Here is an 18,297-nt window from a genome sequence, read left to right as displayed (position 1 = left end):
GCGGATCCCTCGGGACGGCGGTGGAGACGCTGTCGCACAAGGCAGGGAGGCAACTGAGTATATATACAAGGATACGAGGGGAAATACACATACCTGTCGCACAAGGCAGGGAGGCAACTGAGAGAACAAGTCTGGGTTGCTCCCTGGTGCGACAGGCGACTATATAGTAGATGAGTAATCCATCAACGCAACGAAAGATGGTCCAATGAGAGAAGGGGAGGGTCCTCGGACGCCCGACACGTGACCGGTGGACCGGCCTAGGAAGGCCGGTCGAGTGCGGAGGCCCTAGGAGCGCCGAGCGACGGAACGAAATAGGGGAGATGCCAAAAGGAGGGCGCGGGAGAGCGCGACCGAATAGGGAGACGGAAGTATTAGGGGGAGTGAACGAAACGGGACAGAAGCGGAAGCAGAAGAAGAGAACAATGAGACATGAGGCGAGTGTGGGAGCCGTGCCCTGACAATGACTGGTTGTGCATGGTCCTGGCGACGACGAACGAGACGATCACGATGAAGCGGCACTCGCGAACCACATCGCGAGCCCGAAGGACGTGATGGCGAGGAAGGCAAAGGTGAGCGGTACTCAGTGACTCCGAGCACCGACCGCGCATGACTGGTTGCGCATGGTCCGTGCGCGTGGTCCGTGCGCATGACTCCCCAAAACCTCCTTCCCCAGAACGGTCTTCGAATTCACTCGGACTCCGTCTTATCTTCCGCACTTCGTTACCTCGCCTGCTTTCGTTACCTCCTCGTCGTCGTTACCCTCGTCTGCTCTCGTTTTCCGGTCGTCCCTAGCTACGTCGGTAGGGGAGTGGTCTCCTATCCGAAGTTCGTAGGGGAGTGGTCTCCTATCCGAAGTTCGTAGGGGAGTGGTCTCCTACGCGCCATCGTATCTCGTTTCCCCATCGCCCATATTCGTCGCGTCGTCTGAGAGGAGTGGTCTTCTTACGTCCTCGCGTCGTCCTGGGTGTCTCACACGTCTTCGTCGAGTTCTTATTCGGTGCGTTGAAGTTCCATCTGGCGCCATATATTGGCTGACGCTCTGATTGCAGCATCGCCTCGCGTCGGTTCCAATTTCTCTACCCTTGAAGGTTCCCCTCCAGTTGGTAACCGACGTTAGTCCGCCGCTTTGTTGTCAGACATACCGACACTGACGCACGATTTGTTTAGCATGCTTTACGTATTCATCCGCCATGGGCAGTTATTTGCTTCCCCCACTCGTAACCACGCCCCAGCTGAAGACATACCATCCGACAAATACACCCCATTGAGTACGCGTCTGAAGACCATGCACGAGCGTGGATGGGTTCGCAATGATTGCTTGTTCGCTGCCTTCTTCCCCACCGTTCGTCACTTCCCTGGGTCTTTCCTGGCTTCCCTCAGTTATGTCCCTCGCTTCGCTGTCAAGTTGGAGGAGTATCGAGGGCAGTATCGCCCGGCGGCAGCTGGGGACTGGCAGTGTCTGGAAGAAGCTCTCCTCCCCGCAATTTCCACCCTGGAATTGTACCTCAGGAACATCCCGGACCGCGCCGAATCCACGCTTGCCAAACGCATTCCTTCGCTCGCTGAACCAAATTCGTTCAATTACCATCTTTTCGTCGACGATGCGCGCGCGCGCGATGCCGCTTGGTGTGCAAGGTTGTCGCTGTTACAACACGCTACGAAGCTGGCGTATCTAGCGGCGTTGGTCAATAACCTCAACAAGTCTAATGAGGCCTGGCGGGGTGTACTTATGAGTGGTGGCACATGTGCGGCCTTCATCGATCGACTGAGCCAATCGTGGATCATCGAGAATCACTTCAAATCATCACGAGCGGGATTTTTCATGCGTCCCGATTGGGAGTTACGCGAGCATCTCGATTTCTTCGTCAACTCTAACGTCCCCATATACATCCACTGGGGTACGCCCGACAACGTCATGTCGTTACCGTCCGGGATGAACCCTGCTCTCCGTCCAACGGAGCAACAAGTACGGGACGCATTTGATATCGGCAACCATCGGCTTTCTTGGCGCTCTACTCCCTCCAGTTGGCGCCCCGCACCCCCTGCCCGCAATCTCAAGGGCCCGCCTGCGTACGGGAGCGATGGCTATCTGACGTCGCCGGTATCATCGCAGATTTCCTCTCACGATGCTCCCTCGGGGGCATCCAGAACATCATCTAGTGGATGGGGCACTGCATGGGATGAACCCTCCAGATGGGTTAATCCCTTGGGATGGCCCATTGACAACACGGATTGGCTCGCATCTGCTCCGTCGCCGTCACGACCTGTTCAATCCCAACCTGCGTCACCCTCAGTTCCGATGGTCCCGTCCGCTACAGGATTTGGCATACAACCCGTCGTCGTCCCTCCCCATATTTCCGGGAACGTGAAGCCTCTAGACACGGCCGCCAATTACGAAAAGAAGAACTACAAAGCTGGCCAGGTTGTTCCTCGCATCCCACCCTGGCGCAAAGGAGAAAGTTTCATTGCATTCCATACCCGTCGCCGTGATTATCACGAATTTTATATCGAACATCTGGAAGTCGCAGCACTGAAACAGTTGCGGCTGAGCAGGGAGAGATATGCGAGCACATTTCCTCAGCCGTCGCCACGCGGCAGTGCTGTTTTCTATGTTTGGGAGGAGGATCCGGAAACGGGTGCGCTTGCGAGGAGAAGGGTCACGAACGAGAGGCGTGAACAATTATGGGAAGATTATGCCCCTCGGAAATGCAAATACGACTCCGTTTTGGATGAATGGGATCTCAGCGAACTGTTCGTTGACCCTTATGTCGAGCGCTCTCGGCCTGGTCGTGACCCATATGCCGACTCCGACGACGAATACGAGGATGCCGTCTCCCTTCCTGGCGATGACGATGACTTCACATCTGCTTTATATCGTGATTGCGACTTCGACCCACCATTGCCCCCATATCGGTCGTCACCGGAGCTTGTGCCTATGCCAGCTCTTCCAGGTCCGTCGCCGCCGTCAGCGTCCCCCTCGGTAACATCGTCAACACAGTCTACATTACCCTCCGCCACGTCAATATCTCCGTGGCTTTCCGTGACGTCGTCGGATGTGCCTTCGTCCTCGACGTGGTCCAATCTTTCGTCTGCCTCTGCAGCATTATCTTCGATCGCTCCAGGCTCCTGGTCCACGGCTACAATATCATTACCTTCAGACATGGATGTGGACGAACTTGACTCCCTTTCAGGCACACGCGACACGTCGTCGAGCGCAGTTTCGATGGATATAGACATGAAGGCCGCATCGGAGCATACCGTTGCCCCCGTGCCCGCCCCCGTCCCCGTGCCTGCCCCAACGCCTGCCCCCGCGCTTACAAGCCGTCAGATCGCTGCGTCATCGACTGTGGTGTCGATGCACGTAGACGCCAAGGCCACATCGGAGCATACCGTTGCCCCCACGCCCGCCACCGTCCCCGTGCCTGCCTCGACGCCCGCAACCGTCCCCGTGCCTGCCCCAACCCCTGCCCCCGCGCTTACAAGCCGTCAGATCGCTGCGTCATCGACTGTGGTGTCGATGCACGTAGACGCCAAGGCCGCATCGGATCATACCGTTGCCCCCACGCCCGCCACCGTCCCCGTGCCTGCCTCGACGCCCGCAACCGTCCCCGTGCCTGCCCCAACGCCTGCCCCCGCGCTTACAAGCCGTCAGATCGCTGCGTCATCGACTGTGGTGTCGATGCACGTAGACGCCAAGGCCGCATCGGAGCACACCGTTGCCCCCACGCCCGCCACCGTCCCCGTGCCTGCCTCGACGCCCGCTACCGTCCCCGTGCCTGCCCCGACGCCCGCCACCGTCCCCGCGTCTGCCTCGACGCCCGCCCCCACACTTACAAGTGATCAGGTCGCTACGTCATTGAACGTGGTTTCGATGAACGTGGATGGGGTTGGTGCGGTCTCTGCGCCCGCCCCGATCCCTGTTCCTCGTATGCGTGCCATCAACAGGTATCCTAATGACCTGGGGCTTCCGACTCGATCACCCGTCGACCTTCTGAGAGATCATTTCGGTTTGGAAGTCAACCCCGGCCCCATCGACATCGACATCGACTCCACGCTCGACGTCAAGGACCTCTCAGAGGTTTATAAAGTCCTTGGATATTTCTTCCCTCTTGGGCAAGGCGATCTTCATTCTGTGGCGGGGCTGCCGTCGCAGACAGCGTCGGAAGCTGTTGGGTTCGTGCGGTCAATCGTACAAGCGCATCACGTCAAGGCCCCGTTGAATGGTCCTAAGTACCCTCCGCCGAAGGCGTGGTTATACCGCAGGGACTCAGTAGGATGACTGGCGAGTCGCCTGACTCGCCTTTGGACTTGTAAACGTGTCCGCTTCGGTTCCGGCCCTGAGGGATGGTGTTTATACGCCAAAAGCCAACCAAGCGGTCCATTTCTCCGACTCAGCGACCCGATGTTCGTCATCGAGATCATCACCAATCCGAGCCTTACTGTCGTCGATGAGGCTACTATTTGGTTGCTCGAGAGGGGAATCACGTTTGGTTTGTATGAAATTCAACGACATGTTCATGACAACAGCATTGTGTTCGCCCCTCAAGTGCCTACGTTCCCTCGTGCTGTGGATCATTTGTATACCCCTGACGACTACGACGCCTATACCGAGGTTCGCGATGCGTATCTCTGAGACCATCCCTCGGTTCTTCGCGCAGCCATGCTGAGTGGCGGTATCTTGTGGAGGATAGTTCATCACTTGCTCGACTACAGCGTGGCCTTGGATGGACCATCGGCCAACGCTGACAGAGATGGCCATAGGATCATGCTCACCCTAGCCGACCGCAATGTGGAGTTGTGCGATGATCGACTACGGACCGCGGAGATCGAGCTGATCATCGGTCAAACTAGTACTGGTCTTTCGTGGTGGCCCCACCCCGATACGTGGCGCAATTCGGTCGTTGATCGAGGCTGGTGGTCCGAAAACGCGGAGAACTTCTTCCAGCATCAGCTTGAGCGATATAGCTCACCCCAGACGTGTCAGCCATCGTCGAGGACTACCTGGAAGGCGAAGCAGCTCAAGCTCGATCGGCGGGTCCGGCACCTCATGGATGGGGCCAAGAAACATGCGGCAATCGCCCTCGACCGTGTCAGTTCGTTGTCGTAAGTCGTTATTTTCTTCCTTATGACATTGACTAACATATGCCGCTGCTCTAGCTAATCACCCGATTGAGACGAGCAGCGCTCATCGCCCTTCAAATCTTCGTAGTCGGTCGCATATGTGGCAAGCGACGTCGGCCGGCGGATCTCGACGACGGGGGCTGAAGACCCGCTCATGGGGTACTGAGCGGGTGCTCACGGGGCGCTGACTGGACCTTTCAATATGCATCGGTATCGAATTCAAAATTCTCGCCTCGTCCGTTGAAAATCGCGCACTCAAAATTCTAATATGCACGTTCACCACTCGCATTCTTGAAGATCTGATGTATCATATATGCCCAATTGTTCTTGTAATGTAGCTGTAGATACGCGCATGGTGTTCATTTTAAATTCCCTATTCATTAATTCTGGAAATGCTGAAAGGCGTGCTGAATACACGAGATTATAAAATACAGATATTTGTTTCCTTCTTTCGTGATTGAGCGACCGATTTTCAAAATCTGGTTCACGCGTGGTTATAAATTCAACACATGTCGGAACTCTGATCCAACCGCCGTGTATGTACGCACAAACGCCTGTCATAACGAATGTGTCATGTTAGACCCTGAGCTAGTCGTATTTCATGTGCGGAAAAGTCGTGGCATCAGGCACATGGTTTGCTGGTGACGCGTACGAGACTGGGCTTTCCTCAAATTTCGCCCGTTCCCCCCTCCCCGTCTCTTCCATGGTTTGCACGGTCCTTGATTGTCGCTTCACATCTCGCTAATCCACATGCGCCTAGCCCCCTCCGAAGATCACCATTCGAAAAGAGGAATGGGAGCGGCGCCTACACGAAGTACAAGTCACCAAAGGGTGAGCGTTGCGTTCCACACGCCCTTTTTGAGGATGAGCATCTTCATTGGGAATCTCTCTGAACTTCCATTGCTGAGCCCTAACAATTGCATGTATTATCTGATTCACATCCAGTCCCGCTTTACGTTGTTGTTTTCGAGACTAACTCATCATCTCCCTAGTGACTTGAACCGGCTCATCATGGACTACCTTGTAATCGAGGGCTTCAAGTCCGCCGCGGAGGAATTCTCGCAAGAAGCCAACCTCTCGCCGCCAGTCGACTTCGACAGCATCGAAAGCCGAATGAGCATCCGAGAGGCATTGCAGCGAGGGGACGTGGAGAATGCGATTGCACTGGTCAATGACCTCAATCCCGAGGTTAGTCTTCGTTGCCCGAGGCTTGTTCTGGTTCTCTCAAAGGATTATACCTTTCATGCACCACTCTCAGGCGTTCGCGCCGATGAGGAGACCCAACCAAAAAACTTCAGTCTTCAATATGATTTTCCGGATCCACATGCCTGGCTCGTCGTCGATCGCACATGCTGATTGCACTATTGCAGATCTTAGATACAAACCCTGGTTTATACTTTCATCTCCAGCAGCAGAAGCTCATCGAATACATAAGACTCGGCCGTATCTCCGAGGCCTTGCAATTTGCGCAGGAGGAACTCGCGCCGCGTGGTGAAGAGAGCCCCGAGTTTCTCTCAGAGCTGGAGCGCACAATGGCGCTGCTCGCGTTTGAATCCGCCCCTGGCGCCCCACCTGCAATCGCCGAGCTGCTGTCTCCCGCGCAGAGGATGAAGACGGCGGGCGAGGTGAACGCGGCTATCTTGGAAAGCTTGAGCCAGGGGAAAGAAGCCAAACTGGTCGGGCTTCTCAAGTTGCTATGCTGGGGCGAAGGCCTTCTGGATGAGCGGGCCGAGTTTCCCAAGGTGCGTCTGGGCTGGCTGCTGCGTCCGGTCTGATGGCCATGGCTGCGATGGTGACGGTCTTACAGGTTGACCTTGGCGACGAGCTACCAGCATACCGCCGCGAGCCCGGTGGGGCGGGGCGAGCTATATAGCGGAGGAAGGATGTATTAATAGTAGGATTCGGACGTTGTGCATACCCTCGTGTTGTATCATGGTTCTTGACATATGCATGTGGAATTAATGGGACCCTCGTTGTGTCCTCGTTGCTGTCTCGTTGCCGAACGGTGGGCGTCGTGTGAGCGGACGAGGGAACGGAGCTTATCTAAGCGGTGGGCGGCTTTGCCAGTGCACGATGCTTGTTTAGTGCTCGTCGCCGAAAGACCGTCGGAGACGAGAGACGCGTCCACCGCTGCCACCTGGGACGACCGCGCCGGGCCATCTGCCCACACCGACCGCGACGCCGCGCCCGCCAGTCCGGCCTGAGTCCGGCCTGCGTCCGCCCACGACATCATGGACATCGACAAGTCCAGCGCTCGTCCCCGGCGCGCGCGCGAGAAGACGCAGATATTCATCGTCGCCAATCCCAACCCGGACAGCGACGAGGAGGTCGTCCCTGGACCCTCCATCAATCTGCCTGGAGATGTCTATCCGCCCGCCGCTCCTCCTCTTTCCCCTTCTTCAGCCAGCACAGGCTCTGTCGCCGTCGAATCTACACCTCCTCCAAGCACGCCTGGACAGGTCGCTCCTCCAACCGACCTACCCATGAAAGGCCCTCAAAGACAGGACCAGTATGGTATACCCTATGATCAGGTCCAGATGCAAGCCCGGGAGCCATCCCGCCCACCGTATCTCGAGAACGTTCAGACACAGTCCAGCAAGCCGCCTCACAGTCGTACTGGGTCAAGCACCAGTCGTCCTCCATCGGTCAGCCTGGCGTTTGTTCCACTGCTCACCCCGATGATTGATTTCCCATAGTCTCCCCTTTCCGATGCCTATGCTACTGCTTCCGTTCGCGCGTCGCCCGGGGACAAGGTCCTCATAGCTGTGACGACGGACTCGGAACAGTACTTCGCCGTCGACATCACAGGCGCTCAGGATGGCGCGTTCATCCGGGAGAAGATATACAGCAAGGTGAGGCATACTTACTGTTGGACAAAGAAACCCGCCTCTGAATGTAACTGGCAGGTTCAAATATCCGACGAAGATCAAGCTCAATTTTCCATCTATCGCACAGAGTTCGCTCAATACGCGCTCAGCGAGGCCTTATCGGACGAGCAGTTGTATTTTTTGAGCAGGGAGCAAGGGGATTCAAAGGGAAACTTGAAGTTTTTGGTTTCACACTCGTCAGCACAGGTTCATGCAACTCCTCCGCCGCGGATCCCGTCGTCCGGATCATCACGTTCTATCAACACTATTCCACCCCCGGTTCTACCGTACGGCACAGAGACCTATCCTTTACGTCCCAAACCTCGGCCTGTTCGATCAAGGACGGGTGACAGCATGTCTTCAACCAGCGAGCGATATCCTGCGGAGGCTAAAGGATACGACGCCTCGGTCTCTGACGATCTTGAAAATGCTGATCGCGACGACAATCGGTCCACCATGCGTCCTCCTCCACGGCAATACGCTGTACCGATGCCCTCACCATCATTCGTTTCTGCTGCTCAGGCATCGTTTGCGCCTCAATCACCGCCCGACGCGCCATCTCCTGTCAGGCCCCCAATGGGTGACGTTCCTCCTTTACAAATAGTCAAGCGTCATCATCCGACTACCCAGGCTCAAGCATCGCCCAAGACCGCGGATTTCGAACGGATCAATCAGCTAGAGGACCGTCGTGCCCGAATGCGAGCCGGGTCGGACGTCTCAGAACGAGGAGAACGTGCTTCTCGTCCATCATCCAGTCAGACGGATCAAGTTGACGTTCGGCGGCAGCCATCTCGGAAAGAACCGAGGCAGCGGTTCGAAGTCCACAAGAACAGATCACTGAAAGATCAATCGAGAGACGACCGCGTTCGCGTAGAAGGTAGTGATGGCAGCCAAGAATGGGTCATGGTGGACCGCGAAGCAAGAGCTGCAGACGGGACCAGCGCGTCAGCGCTTTCAAAACCTTCGTCCCATCGCCCTCGGGAACGTGACCCTCGACGGTCCCCCGCGCGCTATCATACTAACCCTGGTTCCCGGCTGATGCACATTCCGAACCCTCCTCGAGGACCCGCTCCGCAGCCGCCTGTGGACTCGAATGATCTTCGGGCATCATCCCGTCTTCCGCCGTCCCTGAACGATCCTCGTCATGCTTCCCGCTCTGGACCAGGCCAAGCCGTATGGACCAGGATGATGGCTAAGAGTATGCAGGATCTGCGGGCTGGGTACACAAATGGCAGTAATCATCCTAGTGCTTTGACCCCCGGACAACCTATGCGCAACCCCATGTCACCGTCTCGTCCACCTCCTACTGGACCCGTTACGGGAATGCTACCGAAATCGCCTGAACGTCAGCGTATGATGTCGCCCACCATCGCGCGCAACGTGCGTCCGCTGCCCAATTACAACAGCTCGCCGAGTGCTGCCCCTCCTCTCCCGTTCTCGTCGTCACCTTCTACCAACGCGGGCCTTTTACCTGGTACGGGTATAGAACCCTATCCGCGTCCGACCTCCAGTACCGGTGATAGAACTGCATCTTCCGCATCCAATGCTGTTCATAATGCAAGGCGTGTTCAGTCTCCTACGCATTGGACCGACGATGGACCATTCCAGGAAGACAACGTTCCCGCGCGTTCACCCTTATCACAGCCTCGCCCGATACACAGCCAATCAAGCTCTCGTCCATCCACGACCGGCCGTTCACTGCAAGCCCCCTCTCAACTACACGATGATTCCCCATCGGAGGGAGCACCTAGACCCAACACGACTCCTCCACGAAGTCCCTCAGTACACGAACCAGATTTTGGCTCTCCAGAGAGGACATTGCGCCCGGAACAACATGCCAATCTCATGAAAATGTTGAATCCATCAGGAGAGTCGACGCTGATCGCTCCGACCAAGCAGAAGGTAGAGAGCAAGCAATTGCCTCCTTTACCACCCCCTCCCTCTGCTCCTGCGCCGAGACCCAATACCTCACGTCAGCCATCGACTTTGGTTCCTTCCAACTCAGCACTCGCGGCGATCATAGGCTCGGGAACCTCAACGGTGGCAAGCTCAACCAGCTTTTCAGGTCAGAAAAACTACGACGATGATGACGATGACACCGGTACATCGCTGTGGCTCTCGCGACCAAAGTCCGTCATCAAAGGGCCGACGCTACCACCTCTACGCATTGAAGAACCACCGCCTCCTCCTCTTCCTCGCACTACTCTACCTCCTGCCTCCTCCTCACCGAAGCCACCTCCGTCTTTCCCCCCTCCTCCGGTTCCAGCACATCCTTCCGCTCAAGGCTCTATCGAGCCGTTCCGGAAAGCAATGGACTTTGCCCGCCCTCCTGCTGAGGATGTGTATGAGAGGCTTGATACCTTCTTTCCGGAGCATAATCTCGATGAACCGGTCATTGAAGCACCATCTGGAGGCACGTCGCCTACGTCTGTCGAGAACCCGGCCATTCCCATGTTGCCTGCTTCAGCCTCCTCCAAACAATTCCGTCACAAGAAGTCTATCAGAGTAGTTGCTGCAGAGCATAAGCGCCGAATCGACCGTACTTCACGCATGCAAGCTACTTCTTCCTCTGCTAATGATATGTTACGGAAGAGAAGTACAAAGCTGTGGGGGAGCAAATTGGAAGAGGTCACACCAGCCCAGGGACAGTCCATGATAACCGTTCCCGAGTCGCCTACCACTGCTGGACCCAAACGTAGGTTAATACCATCCATTCGAAAGGTCTCTTACTGAGCTCTGCATCCCAGCCATCTTCAAATGGGTGCGCGGAGAACTGATCGGGAGAGGTACCTACGGACGCGTCTACCTAGCGTTGAACGCTACTACTGGTGAAATGATTGCGGTCAAGCAAGTGGAAATACCACGCACGCTCAGCGATAAGGAGGACACCCGGCAGGTCTCTGTAGTGGAAGCGCTGAAGTCTGAAAGCGAGACACTTAAGGACCTCGACCATCCCCACATCGTGCAATACCTCGGGTTCGAAGAGACTCCGAGCTTCCTTAGCATGTCTGTATAGTTACTCTTTGTGCGATCCCCTCCAACTGACTGACTGCACGCAGCTTCCTTGAATACGTTCCGGGTGGATCCATCGGCAGCTGCCTACGAAAGCATGGCAAGTTTAACGAAGATGTGACAAAATCCTTCACGGAGCAGATACTAAATGGCCTGGAATACCTTCATTCAAGAGGCATCCTCCACCGAGTTGGTGTCCGGCGTTCTGAGATATTGCTCCGACTTGCTGACCCCATTGTAGGATCTGAAGGCCGATAATATCCTTGTTGAGACTTCCGGGGTATGCAAGATCTCCGATTTTGGGATCTCAAAGCGCACGGACGATATGAACGCTGGCGCAGCGTTCACGGCCATGCAAGGGACTGTCTTCTGGATGGCTCCAGAAGTTGTAAAGACCGGAAAACAAGGTTACAATACCAAGATCGACATCTGGAGCGTTGGATGCGTTGTCCTCGAAATGTGGGCCGGTCGGCGACCATGGAACGAGGAGGAAGCGGTTGCGGTCATGTTCAAGGTACGTTGAGCCGGTCTACGCATCCCTACAGCTGGATCAGCAGAGCTCATCGCCTGCTACAGCTTTATGGGAAGGAGGCGAGCCCTCCTGTTCCCGCCGACGTTGTGCTATCTCCTCTTGCTGACGACTTCCGCCTCAAATGCTTTGCAATGTCAGTGTCTGTCATAAGCCATGATGGTGTGTTCGTTGACGTTTATCACTATAGTAATCCGGATGAGCGGCCCCCGGCCGCCGAATTGCGCCTGCACCCGTACCTTAAACTTCCCCCGAACTGGGTGTTTCAGGGTTTCAAATAGGTCTTCTTTCATCCATTACTCGGACCTACGGTTTCCTGACATCACTCGTTTCCCCACCACTATTTTGTCTGTATGCGACTCATCACCTTTGTCATCGTCTTTGGATACTACATCTTTGCACGCGTATATTACTCACAGCGCACGTCGTCCGGTTTGACCCATGTACTACACTCTAATGCCCATGCACGAAAGGAATAAATGCATATTCATTCGGAGGCGATGAGTGAGGAGGGGCGCCGTTTTATGCATGCGCAGCTCTGCCAAGGGCAGGCCGCCGCTCTTCACGTACGCTGCGTTGCGCGGCCTTGGTGTTGCATTATTACACCGCCGCGTTGGAAACGTATTTGCACCTGCAGCTGTGAATACATAGCAGCAAGTTCTGCCTGTTCGCTGCCCCTGCCTCCCTTCCGACCCCAACATTGGCCACGGCATGCTTACTGTCAGTACGCCGGCAGAGGCTCATCGTATGAGCACTCTTGGCCTCGAACGCGAACCTTACTTCGAAAATGAACCTGCTGCGGCATCCCCTATAGCCCTTGGGCACTCTAGACGAAGTTCCGAGGACTCTGCCACTACAGGGGACCACGAAGACCGTGTTCGGTCTGGTGAACATCTCGCGCGGGAGCGGTCATTATCAAGGAACTCTGGGGATGGGCTGTCGCACTCCTCGAACTACTACGACCCGTACTCAGACATGCCACAGTCTAACGAACACGAGGATACGGAAATGCAGCACAGTCGTTCGTCGCTTGTCAAGGATCCAACGGGATCCAATGGTAGTCGGTTACCTCCGCAGGACACAGGTGCGTTGGTCCACTTGGGGCTTTCCCTTACGCTGACCACTCCATGCAGAATATCTTCCTTTCAGCAAAGGTGACAGTGAAGATATATTCGGTTCCAGACAGGAAGATGCCCGTCAAGATACTTCGCCTCTCGCGCGCTTCTTCCAGAAGGGAAAGTACCCACTAGCGCAACGCATCGAGGATAAGAAACGCGGTATTGGGCGGCAGCGATATCCTTTTGCTGGTAGATATGAATAGGCCGGTGTAGGCGAATAGGGTGCTCACACTCTGTTCAGTCTGGGTTCTTACGGCGGCCATGATTGGCGTTATGATCTACGAGCTTGTTTACAACGATAAGGAGCAAGGAAATCCGTTTTCCTTCAAGGTATGGGCAAGTGTGCTTTTCGTCGCTGCTTCTTCTAACCTCAGATTGTAGCCGGTCGTCAATCCTATGCTGGGACCGTCTTCAAGCGGTCTGATTCATCTGGGAGCTAGGTGAGTCCTGACCAGTCAGTGACATCTTTATGTCGAAGCATATTCCCAGATTTCCTGCTTGTATGAAGGACGTTTCTGCTATTCCCGTTGACACACAGCTCGCGTGTGAGGACATAGTGTAGGCGACGTATCCGGATCATACTCATTCTCAACATAGGTCCTAACAACACGGCAAATCCTGTAACTCGTGTTTGCGATCTCGAAGAAGTTTGTGGTTTCGGTGGCTTCCATAGCCAGACGCCCAACCAATGGTTCCGGTGTGTCAAGGTCTCTCTCATCTAGCTGCCACGAAGTATTGAGCAAGTAAACAGTTTCATCACTCCGATATTTCTCCATGCCGGAATAGGTTTGCTAGCAAATAAATTCAATCATCCATTTCGCTGATTTTGCCCCCTAGTTCACATATTGCTGAACATGGTGGCCCAGTTAACCGTATCGGCTCAGGTACTCTTCTTTGCATTTCGATCTTGTTATGTAACCCACTCTGTTGATGCGCAGATTGAGCGTGAGATGGGATCTGGGGGATTCCTGCTGACGTACGTGAGCATCACACCCGTGGATTTGGAGACTCTGACTTTTCCTTAAGTTACTTCGCGGCGGGGATATTCGGGTAAATTCCAGATGGCGACGCATCTTCCATAACCTAGCTAACACGTATATTGTCAGGAATGTTCTGGGTGGTAATTTCGCACTAGTGGGCTTACCTAGCACCGGTGCTAGCGGGTGAGTGTCGCACGTCGACCTAGTTACGTGGGTGTATCGACATCATACGCGCAGCGCAATTTTCGGAACAGTTGCGGTTTGTTTCCCTTTTTTTATAGCCTTTGGTCGTTAGACCGTTGATGCCTCATCCTAAGGTGACATGGGTAGACCTTTTAGCTCATTGGAGATATCATTATCGACCTGGCCGTAAGGCGAGTCTTGATGGGTTGATGCGTTTGTCTTTTGCTGATAGTCCTGTGCAGTTGGCGTGGATGATCGTAGAACTTCTGCTAGGTGTTGCAATGGGATATATACCCTGTAAGTGCAATTTATTGCTCCAGCCTTCTCATTATCATGCTTTATTCTCATATCCTAGATGTGGACAACTTTGGCAAGTCGACGATCACGTAAACAGTTCGGAGGCTGACACTGAATCTACCCTTAGCTCATCTTGGTGGATTCCTCATGGGCCTGCTTGTTGGCATGTTCTTCTACCCGGTGATTTCTGTGACGAAACAGCACAAAGGGGTTGTTTGGGGCTTCCGTCTGGTAGCCCTACCTCTCATAATCGTCCTCTTCGTTGTGAGTGTCATCGCTAATAGGCTCGTGCAGTACCCTCAACAATTTCCAGGTTCTCATACGCAACTTCTATACAACGGATCCAAATGCGGGTAAGATGGCCTCTCTTGGGCTGCGTGATACAAATCTGAACCTTTTACAGCCTGTCCTGGTTGCCGGTATCTGTCTTGCCTTCCTCTGAAACTGAATCAGGTGCGATGCCTGCCACGGTGCCAAACTCGTAACTGATCCCGCTTTCTCCCGCCGAACGCAGTATTGCAAAGGAACAGGTAAGTCGCGCACCGGTATAGGCAACAACTTGGACTGATAGAAACGCAAGGTTTGACGACGTCGACTACGACGAGTTAAACAATCCTAGCCACACGGATCGTTTTGTCTTCTCCATTCATCACGGACATCTGTTGCAATAGACATACTCATAGTCATTATTATGCGCTTGAACATGCAGCTGAATAATGCATTTATGTCGGCGCCTCGAGAGATGAGACTAAATTTAGCCTGAGTCCGCGTCACGATCATCCACCCACCCGTAATAAGTAGTACTCCCAACTCTCCCTCGCAAGTGATGATACCCGGCCCGTCCTTCGACCACGCACCTCGCTGATATTCCCGTCGAAACTAGTTAGAAATGACTCTCGTTAAATCCAGTTACTACTCGTGGAACCCCCTATGGCCCCATTACCTAGCAGCCGCGGCGCTGGCAGTCAGCATCTTCAGCGGTCTGGTCCGCTTCTTAGTATGGGGTACGCCCTTGGCCACACTGCTATGATCGCAATAGCTCACGATCAGGCAGACTATTATGATTCTCAACACTGCGGTGCTTTATTGAATGAGGGTCAGTGGTTTGATAGTGACTTCAAGGCCTGGCAGCCGAACGGTACGCGCTAGCTTCACTGTACGAGCGTTGAGGGTGACTCTTTTGCAGGTTGCATGATGCACTCGTATACCTCCGCGGACTCCAGTCGTTGCCCAGGGTCCAAACGAGTTGTTTTCATTGGGGACTCGGTCACTCGCAAGCTGTTCTTCCAGCTCTCACACATACTTGACCCATCACTCCCAACTGCACCCCCGGATGACCAACACAAACACTCAGACCATTCACTACAATCGAATTCTGGCACGTACCTATCCTTCATATGGGACCCATTTCTGAATTCGTCCAAAACTCACAACTTCCTCAACTCTCTGGATGAAACCGGCGCACCTTCCACCGCCTCTTCCCCGCCAAGGCCGGCGATGCTGGTTCTCGGAGGTGGACTGTGGTATTTGCGATATTCCAACTCATCTGGGGGCCTACCGGTGTGGGAGGCGCAGATCGAGGACGTGGTAACCACCTTGTTAGGGGCTTTGAAACCTCCAGCAGATCAGATTGTGATACTCCCCGTCCAACCGGTGGTACCGTGGAAGCTGTCTCCAGACAGAGCCAGCTCCATGAGACTGTCAGATATTGACGCAATGAACTCTGACTTGTACCATCGCATCAGCACTGTCTACGGAACAGCTTCGCGTCTTCTCATGCCTTCACCGAAACCCCTCATAGCGCTACCTTTGGTTTTCAACCAGATGCTGGACCCGCATGAGACGGACGATGGCCTTCACTTCTCTGACGCTATCGTTAGGGCTCAGGCCAACATACTCTTGAACTTGGCGTGCAACGATGATCTCCCCACAAAATTTCCCTTGGATGCAACATGCTGCCGTAAATATCCGAGCATATCAGGTCTGCACGGGCTTCTGTTGCTCGTCCTTTTTCTCTGGGGTCCTGGAACATGGTGTTTGTCCCGACATAAAGGTGTGTCTTCCCACTGTGGAACTCAGACATATGATGATGAGTGAGGCTCGTTTCTGTTCCAGGGTCCCCTTTCTATGAGGAGATGACACCATCCATGATCATGAGCGTCTCTCTTGCGCTTGTTTTCATCGCCGATCGCACAGGATTTTGGTTGAAGGAACACAAGCACTTTGATCCATGGATATTTAGCATCTTGGCCTTCTCGGCCTTACTTGCGGGTTTAATAACAATCAAACGTGCTGACAAGGATCTTGGATTCCTCAATCGAAAGCAAACAGATGAGTGGAAGGGATGGATGCAAAGTATGCCCTACACAACGTACCTAGCCTTCATGCTGAATTCGATTGCTGCAGTTGCCATTCTTATCTACCACTATTTTGGAGCATCTAAAATCCCCGGTATATACAATCCGATCAGGGTATTGGTCGCCTCCTACCTTTTCATGACTGGTTACGGCCATACGACCTTTTACGTGAAGAAGGCGGATTTTGGTCTCCGTAGAGTGGCACAGGTACACAGTTTTGGGAAGTCACGTCCTGAATGAATCTGACGCACTGCCTTCAGGTTCTCATCCGTTTGAACCTATACACTCTACTCCTCGCGTACGTCATGAACACCGACTACATATCCTACTATTTCGCCCCACTGGTATCCTCCTGGTATCTCATCATCTACGTCACGATGGCGCTTGGATCGCACCTCAACGATCGTACGGGTTTTCTGATTGCAAAGATACTCCTATCCATGGCGGCCGTCACCTGGTTCATGAGGGAGCCCCGTCTGCTCGGCATGATATTTGAATTTCTGGAACGTTTCTGCGGCATCAGGTGGTCCGCCAGGGAATGGGCATTTCGCTTCACGCTGGATTTGTGGATCGTCTACGTTGGCATGCTGACAGCGCTGGCGTACATCAAAATTCGGGAGCATCGGTTGACCGATCATGCTCATTGGCCAGCAGCTGTCAAAACCGCACTCGTGCTATCGACCGTCGCTTTGCTGTGGTTTTTTGTCTTCGAACTCTCGCAACCCACAAAATTCGCCTATAATGCGTGGCATCCATACATATCATTCGTTCCCGTGCTCGCCTTCGTTGCCTTGAGAAACGCAACACCTGCACTGCGATCGACCTCCTCCCGGTTATTTGCCTTCATCGGTGGCTGCTCGTTGGAGACTTTCATAATCCAATACCACTTTTGGCTAGCCGGAGACACCAAGGGCATTCTACTGGTTCTTCCGAGTACCCAGTGGCGATCACTTAACATGGTGATTACGACGATTGTCTTCATCTATGTTTCTCATCGCGTAGCGGACGCTACCGGGGAACTCACCGCCTGGATATGTGGCGACGTGAAGACAGAACTCCCGACGGCCGCAGATCCCCGTAGACCGGCATCCACGTCCGGAAGTGAAACGACCCTGATCCCGAACGAGGATAGCTTGGCGAGCAAGAATGACATGGACAGCGCGCAACCTGAACCTGACACACCGGCAAGGCCTATCGGGAGAGGGTGGGCGGAACGTCTTTCCGCCTCAGACACATCGAACCAAAGGTTGCGTGTGTGTTGCGGATGTTATCAATGGAGGTTCGGACTGATGGTGAAGTTGGGCATTGGTCTGGTCGCGATGTGGGTATTGAACATGTTATGGCCATCGTCATAATGTACAGTCGTACATGATTCTGGAGACGGTTTTCGTCACATACAGTAGACTACTCCTTGCATTCTCACCATATCAAACAAGCTGAAACGCCATTTCATTCGCCTACGTGGAAGGAGTAAGGTTAGCCAACAATCCTCTGGAATAGGAAGCAAGATGATCATTAATTAACAGCAGTGTGATTATCGTCTCGGGATAATTCGGAAGACATGGATTGGGTGTAATCATGAACGCGCTTCGCAACGACACTCACGATTCGATGCCTTCCACACACAGGAATCCTACGACGAGGAAGTCAGCAGCTGTATGTAGGCTTTAGGGGAAGCAGGACGATCATGTAATAGGGAACTTATGATCCTCATGCACTCAACAAGTGCTAGGCAATCTCGAGTAGAAAGTAAAGACTAATCCTTTCGGATGCGTGTCTGGAGGAAACTTACAGCAAGTGGGTGCGACAAAGCTATCACCCTTCTCAGGCCAT

The 18,297-nt window shown here is 54.1% G+C and overlaps 5 protein-coding genes across 5 annotated transcripts; all 5 read left to right on the top strand.

The window, feature by feature from the left end:
• Nucleotides 1–1,285: 1,285 nt before the first annotated feature.
• PUNSTDRAFT_129778 (uncharacterized protein) lies at nt 1,286–4,279 on the top strand (the record flags this gene model as incomplete). The annotated part of the gene is made up of 1 exon (XM_007378997.1): nt 1,286–4,279. The coding sequence occupies one exon, from the start codon at nt 1,286–1,288 to the stop codon at nt 4,277–4,279; it is 2,994 nt and encodes a 997-aa protein (XP_007379059.1).
• A 1,853-nt stretch (nt 4,280–6,132) lies between these two features.
• On the top strand, nt 6,133–6,994 carry PUNSTDRAFT_110273 (uncharacterized protein; the record flags this gene model as incomplete). The annotated part of the gene is made up of 3 exons (XM_007378996.1): nt 6,133–6,309; nt 6,492–6,863; nt 6,929–6,994. The coding sequence occupies 3 exons, from the start codon at nt 6,133–6,135 to the stop codon at nt 6,992–6,994; spliced, it is 615 nt and encodes a 204-aa protein (XP_007379058.1).
• Nucleotides 6,995–10,298: 3,304 nt separating this feature from the next.
• Nucleotides 10,299–11,987, top strand: PUNSTDRAFT_95749 (kinase-like protein; the record flags this gene model as incomplete). The annotated part of the gene is made up of 6 exons (XM_007378995.1): nt 10,299–10,683; nt 10,736–10,994; nt 11,048–11,189; nt 11,242–11,514; nt 11,577–11,665; nt 11,720–11,987. 6 exons carry the CDS (start codon nt 10,299–10,301, stop codon nt 11,808–11,810), a joined length of 1,239 nt encoding a protein of 412 aa, XP_007379057.1. The 3' UTR covers nt 11,811–11,987.
• A 776-nt stretch (nt 11,988–12,763) lies between these two features.
• PUNSTDRAFT_57403 (rhomboid-domain-containing protein) lies at nt 12,764–14,596 on the top strand (the record flags this gene model as incomplete). The annotated part of the gene is made up of 15 exons (XM_007378994.1): nt 12,764–12,836; nt 12,889–12,977; nt 13,029–13,087; nt 13,137–13,192; nt 13,245–13,344; nt 13,399–13,433; nt 13,485–13,531; nt 13,586–13,623; nt 13,674–13,697; nt 13,754–13,810; nt 13,865–13,886; nt 13,945–14,111; nt 14,212–14,371; nt 14,421–14,460; nt 14,511–14,596. Coding segments are annotated over 15 exons (1,053 nt in total), but the record flags the coding sequence as incomplete, so codon positions are not given.
• A 400-nt stretch (nt 14,597–14,996) lies between these two features.
• PUNSTDRAFT_57394 (Cas1p-domain-containing protein) lies at nt 14,997–17,819 on the top strand (the record flags this gene model as incomplete). Its single annotated transcript, XM_007378993.1, has 6 exons — nt 14,997–15,111; nt 15,162–15,245; nt 15,294–16,146; nt 16,206–16,462; nt 16,514–16,671; nt 16,725–17,819. The coding sequence occupies 6 exons, from the start codon at nt 14,997–14,999 to the stop codon at nt 17,817–17,819; spliced, it is 2,562 nt and encodes an 853-aa protein (XP_007379055.1).
• Between the last annotated feature and the right edge of the window lie 478 nt (nt 17,820–18,297).

This window comes from Punctularia strigosozonata (assembly GCF_000264995.1).
Source record: "Punctularia strigosozonata HHB-11173 SS5 unplaced genomic scaffold PUNSTscaffold_1, whole genome shotgun sequence".
Classification (NCBI taxonomy): Eukaryota; Fungi; Basidiomycota; class Agaricomycetes; order Corticiales; family Punctulariaceae; genus Punctularia; species Punctularia strigosozonata.
The sequence above is the reverse complement of the archived record's forward strand: the minus strand, read 5'-3'. Positions and strand labels throughout refer to the sequence as shown.